The following is a 16,007-nucleotide window of genomic DNA, read 5'->3' as shown; positions in this document are numbered from 1 at the left end:
GAAGCCCACACGATCAAAGGGAGAACGTGCAAACTCCACGCAGACAGCACCTGAAGTCGGGATCGAACCTGGGCCTCTGGCGCTGTGAGGCAGCAGTTCCTCCAGCTGTCCCATGGTGCCACCCACCAACATTTGGTCCTTATTGTGATATCTTGAGCTCAGACACAGAATAACAAGTTAACTCACTGCTGACCGGAACATGACTGCATAGCTGTACTGTGGTTTATTCAATCATTTACAATCCTCCAACCAAAGGTGGCGCTATTACACTCATGCTGTAGTTTAATGCAAGATGTTTGGCAGGGATGCCCCAGGACATAATTGGCATTTCTAATTGGCCTTCAGCGTGGGAAAGTGAGACAAGAGTTTCCACAATGCCGTTAGCAAGATGCAGCAATCCCAACTCACCTTCTTCCTGACCAGTGACATCACGCCTATCCTGGTGAGCACGTGTTGCCGGGACAACCCCTCACGGGGAACGCCATCTGCAAAAGTCTCCGATCCATCCGCACCTGGCTCACACAAGTGCCTCATGAATAGCGAGACGTAGGCCCTGGGGAGAGAGAGAGGGCGAGGGAGGTTTCAACCACAGGTACTGGAGGCACCACACACTTAGAGTCAGACAGCACGGAAACAGGCCCAGTTAGTCCATGCTGACCAACACGCCTCATCTGAGCTAGTCCCATTTGCCTGCGTTTGGTCCATTCCCCTCCAAACCTTTTCTATCCATGTACCTACCCAAATATCTTTTCATATCTATTGTTATAGTATCTGTCCCAACTACCTCCCCTGGCAGTCCGTTCCATATATCCACCACCTTGAAATAGTCTGAAGAAGGGTCTCGACCCGAAACGTCACCCATTCCTTCCCTCCTGAGATGCTGCCTGACCTGCTGAGTTACTCCAGCATTTTGTGAATAATTACCTTGAAATAGTTGCCCCTCGGGTTCAAATTAAATCTTTCCCCTCTCACCTTAAACCTATGTCCTCGGTTTTTTGATTCCCCTATTCTGGGTAAAAGACTGTGCGTTCACCCAATCTACTCCCCTCAAGATTTTATACATCTCTATAAGATCGCCCGTCATCCTCCTGCGCTCCAAGGATCAAAGTCCTCCCCTGCCCAATGTTTGCCTCAGGAGCCAGGTGCGTTTCAGCCACACGTTTAGTGGAGAAACCTTCTCCTTGGAACCCTCCCAGGGAAGGGGGTGGGGGGCAATGAGAGAATGAGTCCATTGATTCACAGCTTTACAAGGTCGAGGGGTTCACCCCGCCCCCTGGATCCCCTCTAACCCCACCTCCCCGGTTCCTGCGCACTGGTGTATGTTCGGGAGTGTGGGAGGGAAGGCCAAGAGATGGAGGATGGCCCGGGGAGGTGGGGAGAGGAGGCGTCGGCATGCCAGGGGGCTGTGTGTGCCTTGTGGGGGAGCGGAGGGCGAGGGGGATGCAAGACGGGGTCAAGGACGTGGTTACTGACGTTAAACGTACCGGAACTCCTTCTCACTCTTCCCGCGAAGATCACGCACCAGCCAGTGGGAGTTGAAGGCGTCTTGTGGAGGCATCCCCCAGCGCATGATGGCGTTCACAAAGGCTTTCCGCTGCCGCGCATTGAACCCAAGAACCTGAACACAGACGTTATCAGGAGGGGAGGCCGGGCGGTGGGTCCGGAACTTCCCGGTTACACCCTCTGATCCCAAAACCCCCTCTGATCCCAGACCCCCCCTCTGATCCCAGACCCCCCTCTGATCCCAGACCCCCCTCTGATCCCAGACCCCCCTCTGATCCCAGACCCCCCTCTGATCCCAAAACCCCCTCTGATCCCAAAACCCCCTCTGATCCCAAACCCCCCTCTGATCCCAGACCCCCCTCTGATCCCAGACCCGCCTCTGATCCCAAAACCCCCTCTGATCCCAAAACCCCCTCTGATCCCAGACCCCCCTCTGATCCCAGACCCCCCTCTGATCCCAGACCCCCCTCTGATCCCAGACCCCCCTCTGATCCCAAAACCCCCTCTGATCCCAAAACCCCCTCTGATCCCAAAACCCCCTCTGATCCCAGACCCCCCTCTGATCCCAGACCCCCCTCTGATCCCAGACCCGCCTCTGATCCCAAAACCCCCTCTGATCCCAAAACCCCCTCTGATCCCAGACCCCCCTCTGATCCCAGACCCCCTTCTGATCCCAAAACCCCCTCTGATCCCAGACCCCCCTCTGATCCCAGACCCCCCTCTGATCCCCAAACCCCCTCTGATCCCAGACCCCCTCTGATCCCCGGACCTGGAGCAGACTTTCACATCAAGTGTAACCGTGCAAACATTGGTATCTGCCCCACTCTCAACAACATCCCCACGTCAGAATTCACACTTTCATTGCATCGCACCAAACACGACAATAACAAATCAACACCAACGCCGACCCAACCCAACCACAGAAGGCTGGGCAAACCTCGTCAATTGATATTTTTAAGGCAGAGATTGACAGATTAGTAAGGGTGTTAAGGAGCTAGAGCAGGAGAATGGGGTTGAGAGAGAACGATAGATCAGCCGCGATTGAATGGCGGCGTAGACGTGGACGACTGAATGGCCTATTTCTGCTCCTAGAACTTGTGAACATATTGCACAGCTTCCTTTCAGCGGGTGAAAGGTTTCCCGGCTGAGGATGGGGGTTTCCTGGACAGGTTAAGTGTGACCTGGGATATGGGGAGAAGGCAGGAACGGGGTACTGATTGTGGATGATCAGCCATGATCACGGTGAATGGCAGTGCTGGCTCGAAGGGCCGAATGGCCTCCTCCTGCACCTATTGTCTATTGACCTGGATTTAGGTGTCAATTCTCCGGTTGTTTTGCCCTGGATGTGCTGGCAACGGACTCCGCAGAGACCAATGGGTTGGCTCCTGATTGGGGACAAAGGTCCCATCTTGAGAAACAGAGAGGCCTATCACAACCAGCAGGCCTGTGTCTTACCATAAAGATCGCTGAGAAATCAGGGGGGAATTTTGAGCAAAGCTTTTTATCCTCCATGTGTCTGAGGGGTGGGGAAGAATCCAAACAATGCTCGTGATGTCAGTTCTGAGGCAGAGTCCGGACTCCAGCTGGTTCAGTCCTTCCATCTCAGTGTTACTCTCACAGTCATTCATCTACAATCCTCATCTTCCCCACCGAAGAATAGTTAACGGGACCGACAGATTCGCAATAAGGAGCACACCCCAGCTGAAACTCAACTCCTTTCCATAGATTTGTACGGCACAGAAACATGCCCTTCGGCCCTTCTAGTCCATGCCGACCATCAATTAGCCACCTACACTAATCCCACGGACCTGTGCTCAGCCCAAAGCCTTCCTCCGTCTTGGCAATTCAAGTGCCGGTCACGATATTCCTTGAATGTTGGGAGAGTGTGTAACTGCACCACCCTCTCGGGGCTGTTTGTCCCCAACTACAACAACCCTGCGGGTGAAATAATTCGTCCTTGTATCCCCTTTAAATCTCTCACACTCGACACTAAACCTGTGCCCTCTGACTGGACATCTCTTTACATTAACTGAGGTCTACCCTATCCATGCCCCCTAATGTTGGTCACTTTTACTTGGTCCTCCCCAGCTTTCTCTGCTCCAGCCGACCTGGTCTCTCCCCGCGACTGGGACTCTGTGACCCGGGCAACATCCTGGTGAATCTCCTCTGCACCCACTCCAGAATAATCACATCTATTTATCTGTATTCGCTGCTTAGCCCAACCCAGCAAATAAGAGCTTAAAAATAAACAGACCTGGCCTCAGACACTGATACGGACGAGATACTGTATTTATTGGTACAAAGTGTCAGTGGTTTTCTACTGCAATAGTCTACACTGGACTCGACTCTTGAGGAGACTGTTTCAAGGCCTTTACGTTGTTCCCCCCGCCATCCATGTCTATGTTGACTGGATGAGAGGGGATCTTATCGAAACGTATAAGATTATTAAGGGGTTGGACATGTTAGAGGCAGGAAACATGTTCCCAATGTTGGGGGAGTCCAGAACCAGGGGCCACAGTTTAAGAATAAGGGGTAGGCCATTTAGAACAGAGATGAGGAAAAACATTTTTAGTCAGAGAGTTGTGAATCTGTGGAATTCTCTGCCTCAGAGGGCAGTGGAGGCCAATTCTCTGAATACATTCAAGAGAGAGCTAGATAGAGCTCTTAAGGATAGCGGAGTCAGGGGGTTATGGGGAGAAAGCAGGAACGGGGTACTGATTGGGAATGATCGGCCATGATCGCATTGAATGGCGGTGCTGGCTCGAAGGGCCGAATGGCCTCCTCCTGCACCTATTGTCTATTGTCTATTGTCTATTGTCTAACCCACGCTGTCCAACTGATCGCAGTGACTTGGAGAGAGAGCGTTTTGTTCTGTAACCAAACTGTGGTTAACCCGTAATTATTTGATGGGACAGTGTGGCGAGAACTTCACTCTGTATCTAAACCCATGGTTATCTCCCAGGCAACATCTGACAGGGTAGTGTGGCGGAGGCTTTACTCTGTATCGGAATCCTGTGGCTTCTGCCTGGAGCATGATTGTGGTCAATATTGCGGCTGATAAGAAGGATTAGGAGGCTATTTTACCTCAATGTTGCCACCAACTCGAGCCAGTAATGGTGGGAGTGGTTTGTCTCGCTCGTTCTTAAGTTGCCTCCGTGATTGCCGTCTCCCAGCTGAATAACAAAAATACAGGAATCAAAGTTCTGGAGGGAAAGGTGACAATTTCAAGATTAAATGACTGCCCTGGGTTAGAAAGGAAGCAGTGGCCAAATCCTCACCTTCCAACTTCTCTTCAAAGTCTTCATCCTCATCCTCTGAGCCCACAGAGTACTCGGACTGGTTGTCTGACAAGTCATCTTGCCACTCTGGAAAAGAGAATGGGCGGAGGAGGATACAGGCCCGGGAAAGGCAGACCGGTATTCCTCAGGAACACTCGGCAATGGTGGGCACCCATCGCTCCCACCTCTCCCCCCTGTCTTCAGCTCCAGACTCTCCTCAATCAACCCCCCCCCCCCCCCTTCCCCCCGCCATCCCAGTCTCCCTGTCACCAAGTCAGTCTCTCCCTTCGATCCCCTCACCGATCTCCTCGTCTCCACACCACAATCTCCCTCTGGTCTCCCCCCCACTATCCCAACCCCCCCCCCCCCCAACATTCCCAGCCCACCACACTTTCCCCATCACCCTCCCCCTCCCATCCCCCCAACCATTATTACAGTCCCCCCATCTCCAGCGTTAAATTAGAAGAAAATTCCGAAGAACTCAAGGTTGATTCAGTGCAGTGAAAAGCTTTGGGAGAATTCACTCTGACCAAAGAGGATTGACTATTGGGGACATAAGAGGGAACTGCAGATGCTAGAGTTATGAACAAAGCACCAATTGCTAGAAGAACTCAGTGGGTCAGGCAGCATCTGTGGAGGGAATGGGCAGGCGACGTTTCTAGGCGGGACCGTCCTTCTGACTAATGGAGTTGAGGGGAAATAGCTGGAAAATACTTAATTTTTTTAAGGATCTCTTTTCCAGCTTTCTTCCTCCTCCTCCATCGGTCTGAAGGGTCCCGACTTGAAACATCGTCCGTTGGTTCCCTCCACAGCGTTGAAGATTGAGTGGAAGAATGGAAGCAGAGATTTCTGTGACCACTTCAACCTGACCTCCTCCTGTCCAGGTTTTGCTCTCCTTCCCCCGCTGTTCCCCGGCATCTTCAAACCTCCTTCACAACCCCAGGACATTCCGAGGCTCACTGCAGCCAATGAGGCATAGCAGTGAGATATTCATAGCAGTGAGATATTCATAGCAGTGAGATAGATATTCATAGCAGTAAGATATTCTTGCACAGTAATGTGATAACAGCCAATCAATGCCCAAAAATTGGACAGGACAGTGGTGCAACGGTAGACTTGCTGCCTTGCAGCTCCTAAGTCCCAGGTTCGATCCTGACTACGGGTGTTGTTTGAATGGAGTTTGTACCTTCTCCCTGTGACCTGCGTGGGTTTTCTCTGGGTGCTCTGGTTTCCTCCCACACTCCAAAGACATAGAGGTTTGTAGGCTAATTGGCTTGGTAAAGTTGTAAATTGTCCCTGTGTGTGTAGGATAGTGTTAGCGTGCGGGGATCGCTGGTCGGAGCGGACTCGATTAGCCAAAGGGTCTGTTTCCATGCTATGTCTCTAAACTAAACTAAACTAATGCACCTGCTCTACGGTGGTTGTTTAGGTGATGATAACTGGCCAGGAACTGGCCGAGGTTTAATATCTCATCTGCTGAGCCAGTGAATCAACAACTTTGCTCCGTGTCCAAGAGCCACATTTCGGCACAAACACAACAAGGAGGTCGGATGTCCTCTCCAAAGGGCATCAGCAAAACAGACGGGGATTTTTTCTGAGTTGGCTGACAGCAGCCTCTAATCCCACATTTATTTAACACGTGGTGTAGGTTCATTATTGTCACATGTACCTAGGTACATACAGTGAGAAGCTTTGTTTTGCATGTTATCCAATCAGATCAAATATACTACACAAAAATACAATCAAATTAAACTCAAGTATAATAGGTAGAGCAGAGCTGAAGATGCAGCGTGCAGAATATAGTTCTCAGCATTGTAGTGCACCAGTTCCATAGATAAGGTCCAATGTCCTCATTGGGGGTACAAGTGAATCGGACGGTACCCTAAGCTTATGGAAGGACCGTTCAGAAGCCTGACAACAGAGGGGAAAAAGCTGTTCCTGGCAGTGCGCTCTTTCAAGATCCTGTATCTTTTCCCTGGCAGATGCAGAGAGAAGGGTGGGCCAAGTCTTAGACTGTGGTGGCTGCTTTCCCGAGGCAGCGCGAGGTGCAGATGGAGCCAACGGTGGAGAGTCTAGCCTGCGTGATAGATTGGACTACACCTACACCTCCCCAATTTCTAGTGGTCTAGGGCAGAGCTGTTTCCCAAACCAAGCTGAGATACAACCCGACAGGATGCTTTCTACGGCGCATCTGTAGAACAAGCATTCTGCCTGTCAACAGTGGGCTCGGATTTTGAGTCACCAGATCGTTGGTTCACAGACCTCTGCATTAGAAGTCTGGAATCAGAACCTCTCATGTACCAAACCCAACTGCAATCTCTCCTTGGTCCATAGACATACCTTGGTCCTCTTGGGAGGCATCATTGTAGTTGACCTGCTTGCGAATGCGTTTGCCTTTGCCCAGGTTCCTGGCCAGGTCCTCTTGCTGCTGCTCATAATGATGCCTCAGCAGCTTCTCCCAGTAGTCAGGGTCCACATTCTCTTCCTGCTTAATGATCTCTCTTTCAACCTCCTCCTAATATTGCGAGAATAGATTAATAGACCAGCAGAACCAAAATAAAAAAAACCCCCATCCCTATTAAACAATGTAACGTATAACCATTAGTAGTTTTTAGCTTACAGTAAACAAAAGTAAACTTGTCGCTATTGAAAAGATCTTTATTTTTTTTAATCCTGCAGGGAAAAATAACGGTTATTTTGCGCGTCTGAAACTCTCTTCCTCCAAACCACATTTCCTGCTTTTACATAAATGTCTTTAGAACATGATTTTCTGTAACACTGGGTTTCTTACAAATTCCCTTCTCACCCAAGAGGCCTGCCCTGTACTGTCCAAATCAGCCAAGCATTGGTTAAATTGGACCCCCGAAGGAAAGCTGTCACCTGTTAAGGTGTCTCCTGTTAAAGTGTCACCTGTTAAGGTGTCTCCTGTTAAGGTGTCACCTGTTAAGGGCTAAGTTGGACCCCCGAAGGAAAGGTGTCCCCTGTTAAGGTGTCCCCTGTTAAGGTGTCCCCTGTTAAGGTGTCCCCTGTTAAGGTGTCCCCTGTTAAGGTGTCCCCTGTTAAGGTGTCCCCTGTTAAGGTGTCCCCTGTTAAGGTGTCCCCTGTTAAGGTGTCCCCTGTTAAGGTGTCCCCTGTTAAGGTGTCCCCTGTTAAGGTGTCCCCTGTTAAGGTGTCCCCTGTTAAGGTGTCCCCTGTTAAGGGCTAAGTTGGACCCCCGAAGGAAAGCTGTCACCTGTTCTTCCTCCTCCCGCACCACGTACTGAGCTACTTTGAAGGAACTGAGATACTCATTCATGTTCTGAATGTCAGCATCATCCGTGGCATTCTGGTTGCGATCCAGCAGCTTCGAGATGGCGCGGTCATCGTAGTGGATCATCCGCATCTCCTCAGCTTCCTTCTCCGCTGGAAGTTAAAGACCAAACAATCAGCCATTTCCCTTTATCTCGGCAGCACCTTGGTTACCAATCAGTGAGTTAACTGGCACCACTGACAGGCTTCAATCTTGCTTCGTAATTCCCCCTTTTTCCCTAAAACTGCACCAGTCCCTCTGACATTCGGTCACCCTATTCCCCTGTCTGTCTTCCATTCCATTGCCAAGATGTTTTGTTAGGTGTTTAAATGCGTGTTGGAAAATCTAAAGCTTTTAAATCCACCCCTATCCCAGGCCCATTATACCTCTGACACTGTTTATAAACGTATCCATCTGTGGATATGTGAAAAGGGATGAGAGGGGGTTGGAGGAATGTCCTGGAGTATAGTCAGTGAGGCAAGGCTGGTGGGCTGTGGTTTCCACACCAGCAGTGTGCGCATTGATCTGTGCAATCATTGCCCACAATTATAAAAGTGAAGACCCCGCAGCCACTGGGAGCCACTCGGCCCCTCAGACCTGTTCCACTCTTCAATCAGAACACGTCTGATCAGGACCCAATCTTTGTTCAATACTCCTCAGTATCCCAAGAAAGACCTTTCACGTTCTGAAGCTCCAGTTACCACTCAGCCCCACAACCAGATTTTCAATGATTCCCTGCTTTTAATCCAAATATGCGCAGTAATGGGTGCAGGTGGTTATTCAAGCGTGGGGGCCGCATCGAGTCACACACTGTCCATTAAAGAACCATAACTGACCATCTCCCCGCACTATGATCGTCACGGAGCCTTGTGACCAGGGCAGCAAGTGTCACAAACTGACTCGCCACACACCTGAAGATGGATTGATTGGCTGAAAGATGCAGCGTGGAAACAGGCCCTTCAGCCACTGAATCCACGCCGACCATCAATCACCCCTGGTTCTACGTTATCTCATTTTCACATCCACTCCCTGCACACGAGGGGCAACGTACCAGGGTTAGTTAACCCACGATCCCGCACTTCTTTGGGATGTGGGCGGACACCAGAGCACCCAGAGGAAATCTCGCGGTCACAGGGAGGACATGCAAACCCCACACAGGCAGCACCAGAGGTCGGGATCGAACCTGGGTCTCTGGCAGCGGCTCTACCAGCTGTGCCACTGTGCCGCCCTCACCTTTATCCAATCAAAGCCACTTACCTGGGACATGAGAGTGACCGATCTTTTGCGCCACAAGGCTACAAAAGGATATGAATTGGAGAGAGTACAACATAAGAGACAGGAAAGTAATGATGGCTGATGACCAGTTTCTCAACCTAACCCCAGCTTCCACCAAACCCCTCTCCAAAACCCTCCAGGTCACACGTCATCAAGTCTCTATCCAAGCCAGAAATAATGAACCAAGACAGATAGTTGAAGCTAAGGGACAGTGCAACATGCTATCATTGACCAGACCCAAGGGATTGAATGGGCTTACTCTGTGTTTTTTTATTTAAGATTAATTTTCACAAAACGGCTTCATTAAACCTCTGAACATGCATCGGGCATCGACAACCCTGGGGAGGAGGCTGTCATTTCCGCTCCCCTCCTGCTCCATGGATGGCTCTTCCTGCGTGGCTCCCCCATCCCTCGCTTCCTCACCTTCGTCGTCCTTGAAGAGCTCCTCTGTGCCGAACTTGAGGATATCATCCAACTCCTGCTTGGACATTGAGCCAGACTTGGAGCCCAGCCCTGGCCGCACCACCAGGTGAGTCAACATCATCTTCTTCTTGGCCACCTGCGTGATACGTTCCTCCACTGAGGCCCGGGTCACAAAACGATAGATCATCACCTTTTTGTTCTGGCCGATGCGATGAGCTCTGCTGAACGCCTGCAGTACAGAGGCTGCGTAAGACTTGATTCCTGCAATCCTCTACTGAACATCTCACCCCACATACACACAACCCACTGCCCAAACGAGACACAACAGCTCTCTAGAGCTAAACCCGGAGAGATTTCACGCTACGATCTCCTCTACCCAAGAGAACATTCCAAGGCATGATGTAACGATGAGCATTTGATGGCACTGGGCCTGTACTCGCTGGAGTTTAGTCGGATGAAGGTGGACCTCATTTAAACTTACCGAATATTGAAAGGCTTGGATAGAGTGGATGCTGAGAGGCTGTTTCCACTAAGGGGAGAGGCTAGGACCAGAGACAATGGCCTCAGAATAAAAGGACATACCTTTGGAAAGGAGGTGAGGAGGAATTTCGTTAGTCAGAAGGTGGTGAATCTGTGGAATTGTCTTGGAGGCCAAGTCAATGGATATTTTTAAGGCGGAGATTGAAAGATTCTTCATTAGTGCGGGAGTCAGGGGTTGTGGAGCGAAGGCAGATGAATGGGGTTGAGCGGGAAAGATAGATCAGCCATGATTGAATGGCAGAGTAGACTTGATGAGCCGAATGGCCTAATTCTGCTCCTATAACTTATGAAGTTATGAACTAGAGGCAGGGCTAGCTGAGGCATCAGAGAATCCTCCAACGCTGCCAAGCAAGGAGTGGGAGAGCAACCTTGGTCAGGTTTTACCGTTAAATTCCTTTTATAAACAATGCATCATTCAATATGGGCATCACGTGGCAGGGCCATTAGATCTTGGACACCTCACGCTGGGGCGGTTGGTTATATTCCCTGGATGCCTGGTTGCATTTCACGTGGTTAAGCAGACTGTTGAGGCCACTGCAGATGGTGACTATGCACCAACTGAGTGACCCAGATGGGTACAGATGTTAAACCTCCTACATGACACTGGTGAACCAGTCCCAGGTTCGTGTGAATCCAGCAGTTTCATGTGGGCCTTTACTGATGAGTTCTTTTGGTAGTGTTTTCACATTGAATTACTCACCGTCCCATCCACAGCTTGCCCAAGCCCCATTCCCACCCTTGTCAAAAGACCATGACATGCCTCAGTCCAGTGAAGTAACTTTTCACATTTACGCTTGTTCTTGGGGATCTGGAGGAACAGGTGATGTTCGCCAGACCAATTGTGCATTGTTAACTGCTGTGTGTCCCGGGTGTGACTGTTGACTGAGTATTGTGGGGCTGGAGTCACGTGTAGGACAGAGCGGGCAGGTTCACGTTTACAGATGACCAGTCCATCCTGCACTTGTCATGGCCATTTTCCCCTGAGAGTCATTTTGTCAAAGTTCCCCACTTCAATCCCCGCCAAGCCTGACCCTCTCCGGGTTACTCACACAGAGCAACTCCTGGTGAAACCGCATCAAATTATTACAGAATTATTTCAACAGTTTTAAAAGGTAACACATAAGTAATGAGAAGTCTCGGGCAAACTGCGTTCTGACCTGAATGTCGTTGTGGGGGTTCCAGTCCGAGTCATAAATCACCACGGTGTCCGCTGTGGCCAAGTTAATGCCCAGACCCCCAGCACGAGTGGACAGAAGGAAGCAGAACTGCTGAGCTCCCGGGGCTGCAGGGACCAGGACAAAGAGATGGGTCATGGAGCATCCCATTCACCACCGTTGATGCAACTGGTACAGATGTACCGTCTCAAAGCAGATAAGGTGGCCCGAGGAATATCTTGCGCTTGGACAAAGACCGTTGCCACCATTCTACACATTTTTATACACAGTTCCTTCCTACACATTCTGTCTGCTCCACTGCCACATCTCCTCAAGGTTACCCCTACTTTGAAGAAGTTCTCCTCCTCGTTCCATCGAGAGTTCTGCAACATCCTGCCCGAAACGTCACCCATTCCTTCTCTCCAGAGATGCTGCCCGTCCCGCCGAGCTACTCCAACATTTAGTGTCTATCTTCGGTGTAAACCAGCATCTGCAGTTCCTTCCTACACCTTTCTAGACAATCTCCTTTTGTGCCTCATGTGTCTTATCTTGACGGCATCTCTGTGCAAAACCTTGCCGTGTCAAGATTAATAAATACAAGTTGTGTCAAGTCGCTACTTGCACTGCCGGGGAAAATCACACATCACCTGCCACGTGTTTTCTGCCCTATTAGAAACTCTGGCAAGCAAGGGAGGGAATGGACAGGCAACGTATCAGGTCAGGACACTTCATCAGACTGAAGAGTCCTAAGAGGCAGCGTCTGAAGAAGGATTCTGACCCAAAACGCCGCCTGTCCATTCCCCCCCCCCCCCCCCCCCCCCCCCACCACAGATGCTGCCTGACCTGCTGGATTCCTCCAGCATTTCGTTTTTTGCTCAAGATTCCAGCATCTGCAGTTCTTAAACAAGCTACCAACTTAGTCCCATTCTTTGGCAGTTCTCTGTAAGCCTTTTTAATTTTAAAAAAAAATAATCAAATGCTTATCTATTCCCCTCTCTGCTTCCAGCATCTCTCTGCTTCTCATCTCACTTTGAACTTTGGTTCATTTTAAATTCATTACCTCGTGTTATGCAGAAAAATAAAAATCACTGCACTTGCTGGAATTGCAAAATAAAAATAGAAAATGCTACAAGCACTCACACATCATCAATGGAAAACAGCTAATGTTTTAGGTCATCAGAAGAGGTAGAACAAATGAGTATTAGGTTGCGGAAAACAAGACACAAAGTGCCTCATTCTACTGACCGTGGGGAATGAGCTGCCAGGGGAAGCTGTAGAAGCAGATACAATTCTGATTTGGAAAAGGCATTTGGACAAGTATATGGATAGTAAGGGTCTTGAGGGCTGTGGGCCAAATGCAGGCAAATGGGACTAGGCCAGTATGCCAACTTGGTCCGCATGGACAAGGTGGGTCAAAGGGCCTGTTTTTGTGCTACTCAGCTCTGCGACTCCACCCCTTGCCTCTCATATCTCTTCTCATGGTCTCACACTGTCTGGATCATCATGCAGATGCCACTTGTCACACATCTGGAGCACCTTCCCAAAGGAGCAAAGTGGGAGCAAATCCTATCTGTGGCCCAAGAACAGAGAACCGGCAGCTCCTGCTTTGTCACTGGAATCCACGCACACAGTCACAGAGTGAAACAGCGTGGAAACAGGCCCTTCGGCCCAACTTGCCCACGCCGACCAATGTATCCCATCTACACATGTCCCACTTGCCCGTGTTTGGCCCTTATTCCTCTAAACTTATCCTATTCATGTACCTCTCTAATTGCTTCTTAAATATTGCGATATCTGCAGGAGTTTTTAACCTTGGCACGCCCGGCGCTGCCTCAGCTGTAAGGCACGCATCATGACACAGGTGAAAGGTTCCAAGATGGCTGCGGCTCGTTGGCAGTCTGTTTGTCTTTTTTTTGTCTATGTGTTAGTGTTAGATGCTTGTAGTAGTCTATTTTAGCTGTGTATATGTGGGGGGGGGGATGGTGGTGGTGGTGGTGAGGGGGGGGGGAACCTTTTTAATCTCTTCCTCGAGGCGCGGCTTGGCCACGGGGCCTTCCATCGCCCGGTATGGCTCGGCCGCAGGACCTTCCATCTCCTTGCGGGGGCTGTGCGAGTCGGGAGCCTCGGTAGAAATCTGTCCGTGGGAGAAGCATGGGGGAAGAGAGAAGATTTTTTTTTTTGCCTTCCATCACTGTGAAGGGGTGTCTGGAGGAGTCACTGTGATGGATGTTTGTGTTAAAATTGTGTGTCTTGTGTCTTTTACTCTGTACTGTTGTGGCTGCGTGGCAAATGATTTTCGTTCAATTCATTTTGACTGACAATAAAGGTGATTCAGATTCAGATTCAGGTGGACCATTGTGTTCCCAACATACACGAGGAATGGCCCTCCGCCCCGCTGGGTCTTGCTCACCGTTGAAGCGGTCGATGGCCTCCTGCCGTTGGTTGCCAGTGATGCTGCCGTCTATCCGCTCGTACTTGTACCCATCATACTCCAGGAAATCCTCCAACAGGTCCATCATCTTGGTCATCTGCCAGTGGGCAAACCAGACACTCGATCACACGGAACAGCACAGCACAGGAACATGATGCCGAACATGATGCCAAAAGTAATCTCATCTGCCTGCATGTGATCCATATCCCTCCATTCCCTGTGTATCCATGTGCCGATGCAAAAGCTCTTAAATGCCACTACTGTATCTGACTCTAACACAACCCCTAGGCACTCACCCGTCTGTGTAAAAAAAAAAATCTTGCCCCACACATCTCCTTTAAACCTTTCTCCTCTCACGGTAAAGCTGTGTACTTTTGTCTTTGGCTTTTCCAGCCTGGGGAAAAAGGTTCCATCGACCCCATCCCTGCGTATCCACGCGCCTATCTAAAAGCCTCTCAAACACCACGGCCGTATCTGCCTCCACCTCCACCCCTGGCAGCACGTTCCAGGCCCCCACCACAGTCTATGTAAAAAAAACTGTCCCCACACATCTCCTTTAATCTTTGCCCCTTTCAGCTGAACCGTCTAATATTTGATCTTTCTATCCTGAGAAAAGCCCCTGGGAACCTCTGGATTACGTGCTGAAAGTGGACATGGACTCCACCACTGCCAACGACATGGGCTTCCTGCCTCTGCAGCCCCTGGGGCAAGGGCACGAGAGCCCGTCCCGACCCGTCCCGTCCCCTCCCCTCCCACCCCGACCTACCTGGGAGAAGATCAACACACGGTGACCTTGGCTGTGAAGCTTCTTCAGCATCTTCTGCAGGAGGATCAGCTTCCCCGAAGACTTCACCAGTGAGTTCCCGTCATACGATCCATTAGGCAATACCGGAGCTTCCTGCCAACACCAGCAACGCGAGTAAACGTGAGTAAACGCGAGTAAATACGAGTAAACGTGAGTAAACGTGAGTAAACGCGAGTGCCACTCCCTTCAGCAGTGACCGAGCGACGGGTTTCTCTGTTGTACAATCTGTGCAATTCTACAGAGTCAATTTGAACCCAATGTCCTTTGCCCCACAGCTAAATACACCGACATTCAGATAGAAGCTGGCAGGATCTCTGCCGCACTACCAGAGCTCTCTACGTACCATAGCAGCCACTGGGAAGAGGTAGGGATGGTTACAACACTTCTTCAGGTCCATCATGATGTTCAGCAAAGACACCTGGTTCCCACCGCCTTTCGAATTCAAAGCCTCAAAGTTTTTGGTCAAAATGAACTTGTAATACTTCCTGTGGGGGGGAGCACAGACACAAGAATCAGACTCCCAGGGTGAGACGCTTGTCCCCAGGTTCAGACCCACCCTCCCGTGATCCCCGACTTACTTCTGCATAGAACTCAGCTCCACCCGGACTATCAGCTCCGTCTTTGTCGGCATGTCCTTAAAGACATCGGCCTTGAGCCGCCTCAGCATGTGCGGGCCCAGGAGGTCGTGAAGCTTCTTGATCTGATCCTCTTTTGAGATGTCTGCAAACTCCTCCAAGAATCCTTCCAGATTACTGTAACGACAGAGGAGCAGTCACTGCTGTCCTGTGGGTGCCCAGAGCTGGGGCTTTCCTGCATCATTACCCACCATGTACTACCCACCTCCCAGCCCAGCAGCACCTTGCCCCAACACCGCCCTGCCCCCAACACCGCCCGGCCCCCAACACCGCCCGGCCCCCAACACCGCCCTGACCCCAACACCGCCCTGCCCCCAACACCGCCCTGCCCCCAACGCCGCACTGACCCCAACACCGCCCTGCCCCCAACGCCGCACTGACCCCAACACCGCCCTGCCCCCAATGCCGCACTGACCCCAACACCACCCCTGACACCCCAACACCGCCCTGCCCCCAACACCGCCCTGCCCCCAACGCCACCCTGCCCCCAACACCGCCCTGACCCCAACACCGCCCTGACCCCAACGCCGCGCAGCCCACAACACCGCCCTGCCCCCAACGCCACCCTGCCCCCAACACCGCCCTGCCCCCAACACCGCCCTGCCCCCAACGCCGCACTGACCTCAACACTGCCCTGCCCCCAACACCGCCCTGACCCCAACACCGCCCTGCCC

General features: G+C 51.0%; 1 protein-coding gene across 2 annotated transcripts in view; it reads right to left on the bottom strand.

Annotated features, from left to right (window-relative positions):
- Positions 1-16,007, bottom strand: part of LOC144608102 (chromodomain-helicase-DNA-binding protein 5-like) — a 74,368-nt gene that overhangs the window by 18,987 nt on the left and 39,374 nt on the right. The window contains exons 17-28 of one of the 2 annotated variants that reach the window (XM_078425429.1): positions 15,277-15,450; positions 15,042-15,183; positions 14,660-14,791; positions 13,873-13,990; positions 11,466-11,590; positions 9,769-9,997; positions 8,014-8,183; positions 7,122-7,296; positions 4,782-4,868; positions 4,588-4,676; positions 1,485-1,618; positions 409-553 (exon numbers count right to left, since the gene is read on the bottom strand). In XM_078425429.1, coding sequence (XP_078281555.1) covers positions 409-553; positions 1,485-1,618; positions 4,588-4,676; positions 4,782-4,868; positions 7,122-7,296; positions 8,014-8,183; positions 9,769-9,997; positions 11,466-11,590; positions 13,873-13,990; positions 14,660-14,791; positions 15,042-15,183; positions 15,277-15,450 — 1,720 coding nt within the window. The remainder of the gene's footprint in view (positions 1-408; positions 554-1,484; positions 1,619-4,587; positions 4,677-4,781; positions 4,869-7,121; positions 7,297-8,013; positions 8,184-9,768; positions 9,998-11,465; positions 11,591-13,872; positions 13,991-14,659; positions 14,792-15,041; positions 15,184-15,276; positions 15,451-16,007) is intronic. The other variant, XM_078425432.1, reaches the window with a different exon arrangement.

The sequence above is a fragment of the Rhinoraja longicauda genome, chromosome 30, assembly GCF_053455715.1.
Source record: "Rhinoraja longicauda isolate Sanriku21f chromosome 30, sRhiLon1.1, whole genome shotgun sequence".
Lineage (NCBI taxonomy): Eukaryota > Metazoa > Chordata > Chondrichthyes > Rajiformes > Arhynchobatidae > Rhinoraja > Rhinoraja longicauda.
Note: the sequence above shows the minus strand (reverse complement) of the source record. Positions and strands in the feature narration are given on the sequence as shown.